At 38.0% G+C, this 16,021-nt stretch overlaps 1 protein-coding gene across 1 annotated transcript; it reads right to left on the bottom strand.

Annotated features, from left to right (window-relative positions):
* Positions 1-4,982: 4,982 nt before the first annotated feature.
* Positions 4,983-5,884, bottom strand: LOC133304426 (DNA repair protein XRCC3 homolog). The gene has a single exon (XM_061504458.1). The coding sequence runs from the start codon at positions 5,871-5,873 to the stop codon at positions 4,983-4,985; it is 891 nt and encodes a 296-aa protein (XP_061360442.1). The 5' UTR covers positions 5,874-5,884.
* Positions 5,885-16,021: the final 10,137 nt, after the last annotated feature.

The following is a 16,021-nucleotide window of genomic DNA, read 5'->3' as shown; positions in this document are numbered from 1 at the left end:
TTATTGCTTTGACAATATTGAACTTGATCTCATCGTCATGAACTCTCATGGTTAGTTCCCCTTTTTGTACATTGATAACTGCTCCTCCAATTACTAGGAACGGTCTACCCAGAATGATGGGAACGTCAATGTCAGCTTCATAATCCAGAATGATGAAGTCAGCAGGTAAGATAAATTTGTCTACTTTGACTAGCAGATCTTCAATCTTCCTTTCTGGCTTGACGATGGATCTGTCTGCCATTTGCAAAGTCACCGTGGTGGGTTTAGCTGGTCCAGTGGATAATTGTTTGAAGACAGATAGGGGCATGAGATTCATGTTGGCCCCTAAATCACACAAGGTTGTCCCTTGGTACGTGTTTCCTATAATGTAAGGAATGGTGAAGCTTCCTGGGTCTTGAAGCTTAGGTGGGAGTCTGCCTAAGTACTGGCAACTCTCTTGTGTTATTTTTACAGTCTCATATTCCGTTATTCCTCTTTTTTTTTAGAGGACATCTTTCATGAATTTTATGTACCTGGGCATCTGTTCTAGTGCGTCCACCAGAGGAATGTTGATGTGAAGTTGTTTTAAAATGTCCATGAACTTTCCAAAGTGCTTATCCTCCTGTTGCTTTTTTGTTCTTTGAGGGAACGTAATTTTTGTTGATATTTTCCTGCTTTGAGTTGGACTGATTGGTTGGTTGTTGGCTTCCTTTTCAGGTTCTGAGTTCTGTTCATCTATGACTGGTGATTGTTGTTGTGCTTTTGGGGCTGCTTCAGATGCTTCAGTCTGTTCCTTTTCCTTTGGTTGAACTGTGGGCTGTGTTGTGGCTTTCCCACTTCTTAAGGTGACAGCTTTGATTTGCTCTGAAGGGGAGATAGGTGCTACTTTTGGCGAGGTTGTTGAAGGAACGTCAGTATTCCCTGCTAGTGATCCTTGTGTTCTAGTTTGAAGGTTGGCAGCAATCTGCCCCAGATGGGACTCAATGTTCCTGACCACTGCATCATTCCTGGTGATATATTCCTTGACATAATTTTCCAGGTGTTGATGCGTTGGTCATCTCTGTGGAACGGAACGTAGTTGTTTCTTCTTTGTTCAAACGTTCCACTGCTGCTACCTTGCTAATACTGCTGCTGATTGTTGTTGAATGGTCTCTGGTTAATGGGTGGCCTCCATTGGGTGTTGTGGTTATGATCCTTAATGATAGTTCCTCCAGGGCTTGAATGTGTATTTCGTCCTGCTTGTTGATTGTCTCTGGTGAAGTTCCTATTGCCAAAATTTTCTGCATAACACACCAATCCAGTGGATGGGCAGTCTATTGAGTCATGAAGGTCACCACAGGCTGAGCATGGTTCTGTTTCAGTTGCTGTGAGTTGTAAGACTTCCATCCTTGGTGCTGCTTGGTCAGCTCTCAGGTTCTTCACTTCATTCATGAGTGATGCCAGCTGGGCTTCCATGGCTGTTTGTTTATCCAGTTCTAGCACGCCTGGCTTCCTCACTGGGCTCACTCTGTCTATTGGCCGTTGGAGACATCTTTCAGCAGTCCCTTCTATGATTTCGTACCTTGATTCAAGTGTTCCTGTAAAGAAATATCCTCCTGCAGCAAAATCTAAGTGAGATCTACATAGACAATCAATACGGTCACTTTTCCTTCCTTGTGTTTAATGAACAAGGTGTGGTCAGCATTGCTTTGTTTATATCTGAATCTCCTCATTGCAGAAGAAAATCTCCTAAACCATGCTCTAGGGGATTGTTTAAGTCCATATAAGGCTTTCTTCAATTTACAAACTTTATTCTCACTAAAAGAACTTTGTTTGACGCCTGGTGGTATCTCTATGTACACCTCTTCTTTGATGTCTCCATTTAAAAATGCATTCTTTACATCAAATTGTCGTAGTGGTCAATCTCTATTTGCAGCTATAGACATAATTATTCGGATTGTATTGAGTTTAGCTACTAGTGCAAAGGTTTCTTGGTAGTCTACTCCATACTTTTGCGAGTATCCTTTTGCCACCAATCTAGCTTTGTACCTGTTAATGCTTCCATCTGCCTTGAGCTTTACAGTAAACACCCACATACATCCAATGGTTCGTTTGCCATCCGGTAAGGGCACGAGCTCCCATGTAGAGTTCTTTTACAAGGCCTCCATTTCATCATTCATTGCCTTCTTCCAATTCGGATCCTCTAATGCATCGTGCACATTACTAGGGACAGATATACTGGACAATTGATCAACAACAAGAGCATATGACTCAGACAACCTGTGATTAGACATATAGTTACTAATAGGATATTTAGCTTTAGCATTGGGGTCAGGTTCATAAAGTTCCTTTGGGACACCCTTATTGATCCTATGTGATCTTCTGAGAGTTACGTCACCAGAATCAATCATGGTTTCAGTAGGAATATCAGGAAACACAATGACACTTTCAGTGGGTAGATTATTATTCTGAAAGATATTTTCTTCAAGAGGAGTAGGATTAGAAATTACCTCTGTTGGATTATGGTGGTCCCGGAGAGATCCCTCAGTTTCTGGTGTTAAGCAAGGTATTTCTGTTGTTACTGGAGAGTCAGAGTGTAAGACTTCAACATTCTCCATACCTGTATATGTTGCTTCAGTTCCTCCTCCATTCAAGGTGGTTAATTGGTCTTGCTCTTCATAGTAACTCTCCCCCTGAATAGGAGACCCAGAAACTCCCCTTGAATAATAAGGTTCAAATTCCCGAAAAGAGACATCTAAAGTGATATGTGCTTTTTGTCGTTAGAGATCATAACACCGGTATCCTTTCTGAACATCAGAGTAACCAACAAACACACACCTTTTAGCACATGGATCAAGTTTGTTACGCAGTACTTTGGGAATATGGACATAAACAGTGCAGCCAAACACACGAGGTTCAAGATTGGGAATATGGTGAACTGAAAGTAGTTATTCAAACTTCTGTTGCGGAGTCACAAAGTTGATGACACTAGAAGGGGTACGATTAATCAAATAAGCAGCAGAGCGAACAGCTTCACCCCAGTAAAAACGAGGCATATTCATGCCAAAGAGAGAAGCACGAACAACCTCCATAAGTTGTCTATTCTTCCTTTCGGCCAAACCATTTTTTTGTGGTGTATAAGTACAAGAGGTCTGATGTCTAATTCCCTTGTGATTCAAGAACTGCACAAAAGATTTATCTGTATATTCTGTCCCATTATCAGACTGTAAAATTTGGATCTGGCATTGAAATTGAGTGGCTACCATTTGGTGAAAGGTTTGGAAGGCTGTAAATACATCACTTTTCTTATGCAACAACATGACCCATGTCATTCGAGTACATTCATTTATAAATGTCACAAAGTATCGAGCTTTAGACAGGGAAGGGACACCAGTCGGTCCCCAAACGTCCGAGTGAACAACTTCAAAAGGAATTGAACTTTTATTACTACTAGGAGAATAGGAAATACGATGACTTTTTGCTAGTTCACATGTGTCACAATGGAAATCATCAATATTCAAACTAGAAAATAATCTTGAATGTAATTTTTTCAAATAGCCAAAAGAGAGATGTCATAGTCTTTTATGCCAAAGCCAAATTGTTTCCCGAGCCTTATCTTCACTACTGGCATGATTGACCTCTCCCAATTTATTCTGTCTCTTTCCGGTGACATCCAGATAATAAAGTTTGTCTCGCTTAACACCATAGCCAAGAGTCTTCCGAGTGGAAATGTCCTGGAACACACAAAATAAGGGCCAAAAGGTGACAGTACAGTTCAAGGTATTAGTAAGTTGTGCTACAGAAAGTAAGTTATATTCAAGGGAAGGGACAACCAAACCAGAAGTCAAATGAAGATGTTCAGACAGGATAAGAGATCCTTTACCAGTGAAAGAAGAGGTACTACCATTAGCAGTAGAAATGAATGATTAGGAAGAAGGGAAAAAATAATGCAACTTACTAGAATCCTTTATCATATGATCAGAAGCTCCAGTGCTAATTATCCAAATATCATCTCTAGAACATGCAGGGAAAAAAAGGAGTTTTACCAACAGTACCCGAGTAAGCAGCATTGGCAGTGGGCTGCTGGGGACTTTCATCAGAGGTAGTGGCCATTGCTTTGATGTGAGATTGATTTCGCAGTCCCTTTGCTAGATTAGAATAGAGGCTCTGATACCATGTTAGAAATCAAAGAACTCTATAGAATAGTAATTCATTTGTATTTCTTCTACCTCAATAGAGGTCATTATATAAAAAGTCCTAGAGTTACAAATCAGACATAAATCAGGCTACAAATCAGCCATAAATCAAGGAAGAAAATTACAAATAATCAGAAAATTAAAACTCCTAAAATCTCTTCACATAATTCCTACAATCACTTTATGTAATGGATTCCCTTTAATTACTACATAAATTGGTCAATCAAATCAGAAATTAAATCTTTCCAATTATAAAAAATATACAATTAACAAATATGATAACAAACTGGCCATGAACCAAATGTTACATTTCCTCACTCAAGAATCACAGTTTGCATGCATCATCATATATGCATATGTTCACCACGACCCAACTTCTTAATCATGTGGAGGGATTGTTAAAATTTTGTGTTATGAATAAGAAATTTGAGTTGAAAATATATGTTTTTTGGCCACCTAATATGTTTCATTCAAATTGTGACATTTCCCTTAACAGATGGAGGGAAGAGAGAAGGGAAAATCAATTACACCACCAAAGGTAACTTACTCGAACAGACAAAGCTGATGACAGAAATTGAGAATAATGAGGATATTGAAGAATGTTCACACAAGATAATTAAGAGTATTGTAAGAGTGAAGATATTCACGAACGAATAGTCAAAAAGAGAAGCCAAAGAAACAATACATGGTTTAATGGAAAGGCAGCTAAAACACTTACAAAATATTGCTTCTTTACACTTGTCATATATTCTCATCTGATTAAATTATAAAATAAAAAAAACCATAATAATTCACCCGTCACTCTCTCAACCTTGTCAGTTTTCATGGTTACGCCTGGTGCATCTGCACGCCAAACACGCCTTCTCCTTTTATCATAAATTCACAAGAAGATTCAGGCAAATGAGGAGCAAACACAACACTCAGCCTCCTCGTTTTGGTTCGCTGATAAACTCGACCATCACCATCACCATCACCATCAACCTTCTCATCCATTGATAAGAACAGCCTCGAGTTCAAACAGTTGGCCCATGCCAAACCCAACGCAGGGCAAACACGTCTACCCGACGAATACAACCCACTCAGATTCCCGATCCTCATTCCATTCACACCCTCTGATGCACTACCAATCAAATCAACCACTTGGTTCGTCACCACCACTGCAATTCCAAACCTCTTTGCCAATGACTTCAATCCCCCCGAAATCTTGAAAAATAGCGATGACCTTTTTCTAAGGTCCAAACGTGTGTTCTCAAAATCTGACCGGAACAGAGCAGCGATTGAATCGATCACGATGACTCTCACCGGCCACCGGGACCTCGAGTGCGATAGGAACAACTCTATCTTTGGCATTATGTCGACCAATTTGTCCGCGGAATAAATACCGTGGACGAACACGCGGTCACACGGATCGGAGCTGCAAAAGTCGGGATGCGAAGAACGGAAAACGCGTGACAGTTGTCGAAGGCGGCGCAAGGGAAAAGGGAACTCCGTGTGGATGTATAGTGACGACGCCGAAAGACCGCCGCGAGACGGTGGCAACTGAGCGGAGAGCACGAGTTGGAGGCAGAATTGGGTCTTGCCGCAACCACTTTCGCCCACGAGCTCCGTCACCGAGTTGCAGGGGAAGCCACCGCTGAGGCAGTGATCGAGTACGGGACAACCCACGCTGCACTTCTGGGTTCCTAGATGAAGCTGCTGCAAAAGATTCTCTGGCTGCATTTCCCGCTCTACGTGTTGTATTCAAACTTTGAATTCGATGATGAATCGACACTGCTATTAGCCTATGACAGGGTTTTCTATTAATTTCTAGGGCTGGAAAACCAAAGTGGTACAGATACGATGCCGTTTGTCAAACACTAACTCGTCTACTTGCTCTCGTTGAATTGATAATGAGGACGTCAACCGGAAGAAGAGGTGGCACATATAACGTATACTAAATTATTAAAAATTTAAAATAACTGGTATTATGAAATAACTGGTATGTATTTTTATCTAGTTTTAGGGGGCGTTTGGTACCCGTCATTTCTCAAGATTTTCGGAAAACTGAATTTTTTTAAATTTTAAATTTTTGAATATTATCATAAATTGAATATAAAAAACATATTTTTAAAACTTGATATTTCCGGACAAAAAAAAAATTTCTCCTCTACCAAACGCCTCCTAAAAGCATAATCATGGCTGGATATGAAATAACTGGTATGTATTTTTGTTAAATTATTATTTTGATAAAAATTTGTATATCTCTCTCTCTCTACATATATTATACTATTTTAGTTTTTGTCAAAATGTTAATGGACTTTAAATTCGATTAAAACTTATATTTTACTTTATTTTGTTAATCTTATATTTACTATTGACTTAACACAATTAATTATTTTTAAAATAAAAATTTACTAAATTATTAGTTGTTAAATACATTTATATATATTATTACAAAAATATTTTAAAAATATATAATCTTGTTCTCCAAAAAAAAAAAAGATATATAATCTTCTACATTTTTGTAAAGTATTATTTAGAATTTTAAACTAAAATAAAAACAATATAACATGAAAAATATCATGAAGAAAATATAATTCTTATGTGTATTTATTTTATTATACAAGTGAGATATATTATATATTTGTTATTGAAAATTGTAATTTTTGTCTCCTTATTTCATCTTTTGAGTTTTTATTTATTTCAACGAATCAAAAGTTTCAAGAATATTATATTTTTTTATTTTTTTATTAATTTACTCATTATTTTTTAACATTGTAAAGTTGAATTTTGTTAAAAATATAAAATTTTCTTTTACACTTCTTACTACTATATATGTGTATGTTGGGGCATATTATTTTACAGTCATGTAAATTAAATTGTTAATCTTTGTCGTTGATCTTATTTGCAATTAGTAATTATCATAATTAATAAATTTGAGCTTTTAGATACAAATAGATTAATGGTTAAGTTAAGTTTTTGTAAGAAGGGAATGTCTTAACCCCTGTCCCCAAACTTAGTCCACTTATTATTTAAAGAGAATTTTGTATTATTTGGATTAGTATTTGGATTAGTATTTAGGAGTCTGTTGTGTATTAAGTCTGTTGTGTATTAATGTTACTCTTGTTTGGCTGTATGATATTTCTATGATGCGTAATTATCAGATAATCTTTTTGAGAGGCTATACTAGCCTGTATACAGATGTGTATATTATGACAGTGGGATGTATTGTGTTTATGTAGGATGACGTAGGGTTTCATAGTTATGGCACAGAGCCATCTTTTGATGTGATGTATCTATAGTTATAGATTATGTCTGTATGTAGTTTTCTATATGTTTTGGACTTGTTGTTTATCAGGTGTGTGTATTTTGTGGGATTGTAGTCCTTGGAAATGTCCAATTTACAACCGTCATGTTGTCTGTTTTCTATCAGGAATAATACTGGTTATTATATTCGGGCAGATGTTAGTGACTGTTTATAGTTGCTAATTAATAAATAATTAATCAAAATACAAATCAGAATTAATAGGATAAAAAGGCAATTATGTAATAGATTTTAAAAGAAAAAAATTTACGTCACTTAGTCTATGGTAATCTATAATGATATTTTAATTAAGTCTTTCACTAATTAATTAACTAAGTTGCATTTTATGACCATAAAATTAGTTAACAAACCCGCTCCAGACGGGATTTCATTTGTATGCTGAAGCAGTTAGGATGATGGAAAGCCTGGAGGCAAACAATTTCAAACTCAAAACATGGGAAATATATTAATGAACAAGAGCACCTACAAAGGAAAATAGATCAAACCAAGTAGCAAATCTTCATGCCCTACATCGAAAAGTGCGCCGAATGAAATTTGAGCTCTAGGTTGGAAAATAAGTTGAAAAAGGTACATATGACTAAGATTTATGATTATTGGTGAAAGTTGATTGAAATTAGGATTTTTGGGGAAACGTGCCCACAGTGCACATAACAGCTTAAAACTGTGATTTCACCGAATGACCGGAAAACTCCGGATTCATTTGCTCAAAGGCAATTAAAAAACTTTGGTGAATATTAAAATTTGAATTTTTTAAATAGTTTAGAAATTAATTAGAGATTGGTGGTTTAAGTGGGAGATTCGAAATAATTTGAATTGCGCGAGGTGGCGTGTGGGACCCACCCACTTAAGTTGACTTAAGCCACATGTCCCCAAGTCACTATTCACTCTCTTCTCTCTCCCCTCACACCTTCAAACCCGCGGCCATGGAAGAACAAAGGGAAAAATTTTGAAGCTTGATTCCTCCCTCAAGTCCTCTCCAAAATCCAACTCCCACCACATGAAAGTTTAAGTAAACAACCATCCAAACACAACCATACCATCCTCAACCCTTGAAACTCTCTATTTTGGGAGAAAATCCACACCCATTCCCATGAAATTTTGGAGAAAATTAGTGTTCTTGGAGCTGTTGCTTAAGCCATTATTTAGGTATTACTTGGAGAAGTCCTAGGCCTTGATTGTGGGTAAGTTTCAACATTTATTATTAGATGAATGTTGTGATTTGATTTTGGAAAACCTAAGCTATGTGCTGTGTGATTGAGGTGGTTGGGGACCTCAAATTGAAATTATGTATTAGATAAATATGTCTTAGAATGATATTTTATGATGAATGAGCTCATAAAATTTATTGAGGAAAAAAATTATAACTTAGCCATGGCGGCTTCGATGGACCTTGAGGTAGACAAATGGATGTGAAGATGATATTTCTTCACGGTGATTTAGAAGAAGAGATATATATGGAGCAACCTGAGGGGTTCTGAGCTCCAGACCAAGAAGACTTGATATGTCGGTTGAAAAATAGCCTCTATGGCTTGAAACAAGCACCTCGACAGTGGTACAAGAAGTTTGAATCATTCATGATTGATCACAAGTTTGAGAAGACAGAGGCCGACCAGTGCGTATTTGTAGAGGTATGAGGCCGAAGATGTTTTGATTTTGTTGTTATATGTTGACGATGTGCTTATTGTAGGGAAAGACAAATCGAGGATAGCCGCCCTGAAGAAGGCGTTGAGCTCATTGTTGGGTGGTTTGCTGATGGTGGAAAAATATAAGGTCTGATAGGGGACGTTCCTCTGTTCTTATAGAACACAGATTCGTTCCCTCACTTTCAACCCAAGTGCGCAAGTGCACGCATCAAGTAATATTGGGTGTATTACTGCCCAGATTATTGTTCCCACGAGGATAGAACTCTGAATATTGTCTTACATTGTTTTGTAAAGAATGAAAATGAGAAGAAAAGTTAGTAAATGAACTATCTGGTCAAACGTTCCCTACTGTCTTGATAACGTTCCTCAGGAACAGTAAGTTCAATCTGATGGCAAACAATTACTCGTTGCGTTATGTATGTGGTCCTTCCTGTTTAGAAGAAGGTGAGATAATACGCATTGGAGTTTGATAGATACAAGATTAAATAAAGTAAAACTACTAATCAGAAATAACTATAATCAAGAGACAACAGGGTGATGGTTTTAAAACAGTTTAACAGATGGAACGGTTTCACTGCTCCACTCTTAAATAGTTATTTTCTTTGCTCAAGACCTAGCACTTTTTGGCTTTGTCCCAGTTTCTTATCTGTCAACTCTGATTCCTCAGCTCGTGGACTAGATGGCTCACAAGTTTCGATATTCCTACGGCTCCCTTGACTCCAACAGGTACTCAGTACAGAACCTTAAAGTGGACGAAGCGACCCCTTACTCCTAAGGTGACCAATAGTGTTTTTGCCATGACACTACCTGCCCCCAATGGCTAAGCTATCTGAAATCCCTTCCTTATGGAAGTTCCTTTCTCAGTATGTGTTCAATTTCCATTAATACACAATGAATATAGCTTACTTAGCCAAAGAAATACAAAAAGCTTCAGTCAAAAGTTTCGAAAATAATTCTTTAAGAATGTTGCAGTTTATCTGTCCCACAGATAGTTCAGCTCATGGCTGATATTTTAAACAGAATTATTCCGAACTGAAATCCCTTAGACCCGAGATTCAGTTTAGAGATAATGAATGGAATGAAGAGAAAAACACTTATATTAAATTAAAAGACAGTTTACACAGAAATAGAAACTGGAGAAGGATGGTTTGATGCTCGTGAGGAGTCTTAGGGGTTGATACAGAGAAGAGAAGGGGGGTTGTCACTTAATTACAGTTACAACTTAAATAAAATAAAACTAAGCTACTAATACTACTAGGTGATCTCTTCCCTTAGGACTTCAATTCCTCCAGGATTCGATGATGTTTTTGTGTGTGGGACGTCCTTTTTATTGGTAGAAAAGGAGTGGCAGTCTTGTAAATCCTTTAGAGCTGGGTTCTTGCGTGAAGGGACGGGGCGGTGGCAATAGAGTGTAGAAGCTGTGCAAATTGCCGGATGGGGCATGATTTGTCGATGATTAGCTGTTTTCTGTAGTCCCCCTATGCCTTGCTTTCTTCTTTGGCCAACGAGAACTCTTGATTCTCTGCTCTTCACTTCTCCTGGTGCTTGAGTGGTGCACCGCCTCTGCTTTTAGAAGACTTTATATCCATATTTCCTGCAAAGTGTACAGAGACATTAAATGAGTGGAGCAGGTGCATTAAATGCGTCTCAGTCCGTTCCTTTTTTAATGTATTTTAAAGGAATACGTTACCATACGTTCCCCCACTGTGTTTTTATCACAAATGAGTAAAACAAATGATTTTCATGTTGAAGTTGCTCATCAGATGAGGGAACATGTGGTATTTTGCGATCAAAATGGGCCTAGATGGGAACGAATTTATGTCCCATCACTCATCCTTCGCAATGAAGAACATCGGCCCTGCAAAACAGATTATCGGAATCAAGATTATCCGAGATAGACAAAAGAAGCTACTGTGGCTGAGTCAAGAGAAGTATATTGAGAATATTCTGAAGAGATTCAACATGGACAAAGCCAAAACAGTGAGCACCCCCTAGCCGGACATATAAAGCTGAACCAAAAGCAATGTCCAAGATCTGATGAAGACAAAGACGAGATGCTGAAGATCCCGTACCAATACGTTGCCAGAAGCTTGATGTATGCAATGGTTTGCACTAGACCCGACTTGGCATATGTTGTTGGAATGGTAAGCCGATATCTATTGAACCCGACAAAGAGCACTGGGAAGCAGTGAAGTGGATCTTCAAGTACCTCCGAGGTATGACCAACTTATGCCTCCGATTTGGAGAAGGCAAAGCCGAGTTGCAAGGCTACTCAGATGCTGATTTAGGGGGAGATTCCGACTAGAGGAAGTCGACGACGGGATACATGATGAGATTTGTTGGAGGGGCTGTCTCCTGGCAATCAAGATTTCAGAAGTGCGTTGCACTATCGACAGCCGAGGTTGAGTTAATTGCCACTACTGAGGCAAGCAAAGAGATGCTGTGGATGAAGAAGTTCCTCATGGAACTCGGCTATGATCAAGACAAGTACGAGCTGGGTTGTGACAATCAAAGCGCAATCTATCTTGCGAAGAATTCGACCTATCATTCTCGCACTAAGCACATTGATGTGAGGTATCACTGGATCCGGGATGTGGTGGAAGGTGGAGAACTCGAACTCGTCAAATTGCACATTGACTAAAATTGGTCTGACATGATGACAAAGCCGGTTCCAATAAGAAAATTTGAAGACTGTTGTGAACGAGCCGGGTTGATGCTGAAGCCGACGCATTGAAGTTGGATGGGGAGATTTGTTGGGCTTCCTCCTTCAATGCTTAGCCCAAGCCCATTGAGGGATTTTCTAAAAACCCTAACCCTAGATTCCACCTCCTCTATATATTCATTAGTTGTGGGTGGAGACTAGGTTAGAGAAAAAGAAAAGAAGAAAATTATTGAGAGATTTGTGAGCAAAGCTTTGAGCTTTGTATTTGAGAGACCTCTAGAGAGAGTTTGAGTGAAACATCTCTTGGGAAGTTTGATTATCACCATTGTTGAAGAGGTTGAGTTAACCACCACTTTGGTGAATCTTGATTTTTTGTACCCATTATTTTCATAGTGGACGCCTGAACTGGACTAGGTCTCGTGGGTTTTTACTTCTTCATTGGAGAAGGTTTTTCCACGTTAAAACTGCTTGTGTTCTCTTTCTCTCTCTCCCCTTTGTATTTTTGTTTTTCCGCTGCACTGCCCAACCTGGTGAAGTTTAGGCCGAGGTAAGATTGCCGAGATCCGAGATCTAGAATAGAATCTTGTTGACTAACTTCCGCAAAAGACTTCTTAGCCGAGTTGAGGGAACCGAGTTCCCAACAAGGTAAAAGGACAAAGGCCACTACATATTATATTTTACAGGTCCATAAGTTAAATTTATGATGCATGAACTATAATGCATGTTGTAAACTTTATCTAAAAGTTTTTAGTAGGTTGATGTTGAATATAACACCTCGTATTTTAAATATGTATTTATATGTGATAATGTTGATTAAAGGGGTAGGATTAGTGAAAATCCTGAAATTTGGGTCAAAATATGTGAAAAAGACAAAATGGTAATTTACCAAACATGTATTCCTAGGCATGAAAAAATTGAGTAGAAAGTCTCAAATGACAAAAATAATGCCGGAAATGGATTCAGGACGAAAATTGAAGTGGATAGGCAAGTTTCAGAAAATATGATGAATAGTAATTTTACCGGTGTAAAAATACTGCGATATAATGGTACTGATAAGCGCGAAAAAATTGAGTAGAAAGTCTCAAATGAAAAAAATAATGCCGGAAATGGATTCAGGACGAAAAATCAAGTGGATAGGCAAGTTTCAGAAAATATGATGAATAGTAATTTTACCCGTGTAAAAATACTGTGGTGTAATGGTACTGATAAGCGCGAAAATATTGTCAGTATTTTTAGGAAACAAAAATATGACATGAACGAGAAAAATACGTAGGTTATGAATTTGTGGTTTAAATTAGGTGATTGATTAAAGTTAAATCGCATGTGGGACCCACCTATGGTCTAAGTGACTTAAGTGACCCTTCTTATTAGAAAATATGACACTCTCTCTCCTATTCTCTTTTTCTCTCCCGCGGGTCTCCCCTTCTCCATAGCCAAAACCTTGCAAATTTCCTTTCTCTTGTAACTTCATCATCCAATCACCAAATCAAGTCAAGTTGGTCATGAAAATTGTTGGAAAACATCTTCCAAACACATTGGTGGTAGTATTAAGCCTTGAAAAACAATAGATTTTGAGAAATACCTCCCCAAAAACTGCGGCCCTTGGTGTGAGATTTGTGTTCATGGAGTTGTTTGGAGCTCCAAGGGTTTAGTATGATGTGGAGGAGCCCTAGACCAACCTCTTGAGTAAGTTTTAACACTTTCCATTGATTGATTCATGAGATTTATGATTTGTGCCCTAGAGTGAAATTGTGTGATTAGTGTAGTTAGAGAGCTTAATTGAGAAATGTGTATTAGATGAATATGTCTTATAATAATGTGTTGGAGCCATAAATGCAATAAAAATTATTGGTGAAAATGTGTTCATAACTTAGTGAAATTGGTGGAAAATGATGGAAAAATATTGGTTGTAATCATAAATGTGATGATTGTAAATAAATGATTGGTTGTTGGTATAAAGTAATGATAGGATTATATGATGTGTATGATTGTTAGAATGGATTGAAAACCTTGGAGTACCATCTAATGAGAAATTCGAACCATGTAAAGGTTGGGAGGAAAGTTGAGGTGAAAAATGTGTACAATTGATGGTTGGTATTTTGGATGCATAGGAGGTGGGTTTGGTGAGCTAGTTTGATGACCAAATGAGTTAAGGTGATTGAATTAATGAGATAGTGCCATTAGGCCTAGGTGATTCTAATTGCTTATGATGTGTGTGAAATGAATGGTTGACATTGAAATTGTATTGATGGTCAATATTGTGATCAAGTTAGGTTGTCTCTCACGGACGCGATAGTGGAAGATTGAACTTGGAGCGTACGTTTTGGAGCATTGTGCTTGGAGTTGAGGTAAACCTTTGGAACTTGGGTTTAGTCCCTTGTGTGCTGCACTACACCTAGTGGAAGGTTGTGGTTGGATTTTGTGCGTTTGGCATTGTGTGATTATGTACTTTCATGCATTATTGCTTGTTTGTGTGAGATGTTTGTGGTCTCTGGCCAGTAGATGTTTGTTGGTTTGGACTTCCGCTGGAGATATCCTTTGGGGATTCCGGTCGAGTTTTGTCGTGGGGCCGACTCTAGGAGCGGTACCAGGATGATTCAAACGAGGGACTTCTGCTGGATAGGGCTCATGAGGAGTTCCAGTTGGGTTTTGCCATGGTGTCGTCTCATCCATGGGAGAGGCACTAGGAAGATTTCTGGGAGTTATATGATGGGGTCCTTGAACAGAATCCTTATGTGGATGTTCTTGGATTTGTGCCCAGTTGTTTGTGATTTTGTATGTTATGCATTTTTACGTGATGTTATTTGTTGCACATTGAATGAGCCATGGGGTGGGGTGATCCTCTAATACTCTTGGTTTACTAAGGTATATTAGTATATCTCACCCCGCGTTTGGAGACATCATTTCAGGCTATAGCGAGCATGGAGGAGTTGGATCATGATGTGCACATGGAGAGCATAGCATTTTGGAGGATTACATAGGATGCACATGCTAGCATTTATTTTGTATCTCTGACTTAGAGTATGAACATTGGATTACATGAGATTATAGTTTCCATGCTCTGGTTGTTCATATGTGGTTATTAGTCATTTGATCATGGTGTTGTATTTTTGTATATGAAATTGTATATGCCTTTTGTTGTATTTGTATTTTGAGTGAGCATGTGACTTGTCCATGTCTACATATTTTGTGCTTAAAGGAATTTCAAGCACTTGATGTCGTGTAAAGAATACATTTTGAAGCATTCATATGATGGAAGGGTCAAGGACTTACTAGATAATGTAATTGTCTGAAGATATATATATATATATATATATATATATATATATATATATATATATATTACATGATGTAAGATTATCTTTTAGGTTTCATGTTGAATGGGAAGTAATTCCCCAAAGGAAATTAGGTGAAAACAGGAAAAATCAAGTCTACATCAGGTATTGGGCGCTCAAGCGCTGATATGGACGCTCAAGCGCGCCACGTACGAGAAATATAGGAAAATCCCCTGCCCTTGGGCGCTCAAGCGCAAGAAATATCTGGAAAGAGTCAATTTTTCTGCCACTGGGCGCTCAAGTGCGCTCTCCGAAAACAGCGCAGGCGCAGTTTGGCAAAATTGCCATAACTCGAGCTACAGAGCTCCGATTTGTGCGCGGTTTGAACCCCCGCGTAGCCAATGAAGAGAGCTATAACATAGTAAGAGATGGGAGACAAAAGGAAAGTGTGGAATTAATCGAGTAATAAGAAAAAAAAGTGAATACACTAGTACCGAACATGAATAAAATAAGTTATAAGCTTGTTGGTTATGGAACCACTTAGCATCTTTCAATGTAAGTTGTATGGTACTAATCTATGACATTCATAATTCTGCAATAAGTTTTGAGTTATGATCACCGTTATTTTAAAGGTACAAATGATATTAAAAAGAATTTTTTTTCCGTAATTACAAATAACTACCGTGATTGTAACTGCGCTTAATATCATATTTGATGATAACACACCGGTCCGATAACGAGATGTAGATTGAACTGTACTTCTAGTGAGTTGGTTGTTTGGTTTTAATAGAATTTCAGTAAACATAATGTGCATGCCGTTGAAGGAGATGTCATTTAGAAACTCAGCACCATTGGAATTTATGAAAGTTGTTCCGTAAGCTTCCAATAAATAGCCATCTTTGCAAGAATACGTCGTCCATACAAAAAATCGATGTTATTATGTCTAGGAATGGTGTCGTTTTATAAATTGTCAAATCAAGCGC

The sequence above is a fragment of the Gastrolobium bilobum genome, unplaced genomic scaffold, assembly GCF_033153095.1.
Source record: "Gastrolobium bilobum isolate Gb01-03AN ecotype WA unplaced genomic scaffold, APGP_CSIRO_Gbil_v1 utg4844, whole genome shotgun sequence".
Taxonomy (NCBI): Eukaryota; Viridiplantae; Streptophyta; class Magnoliopsida; order Fabales; family Fabaceae; genus Gastrolobium; species Gastrolobium bilobum.
Note: the sequence above shows the minus strand (reverse complement) of the source record. Positions and strands in the feature narration are given on the sequence as shown.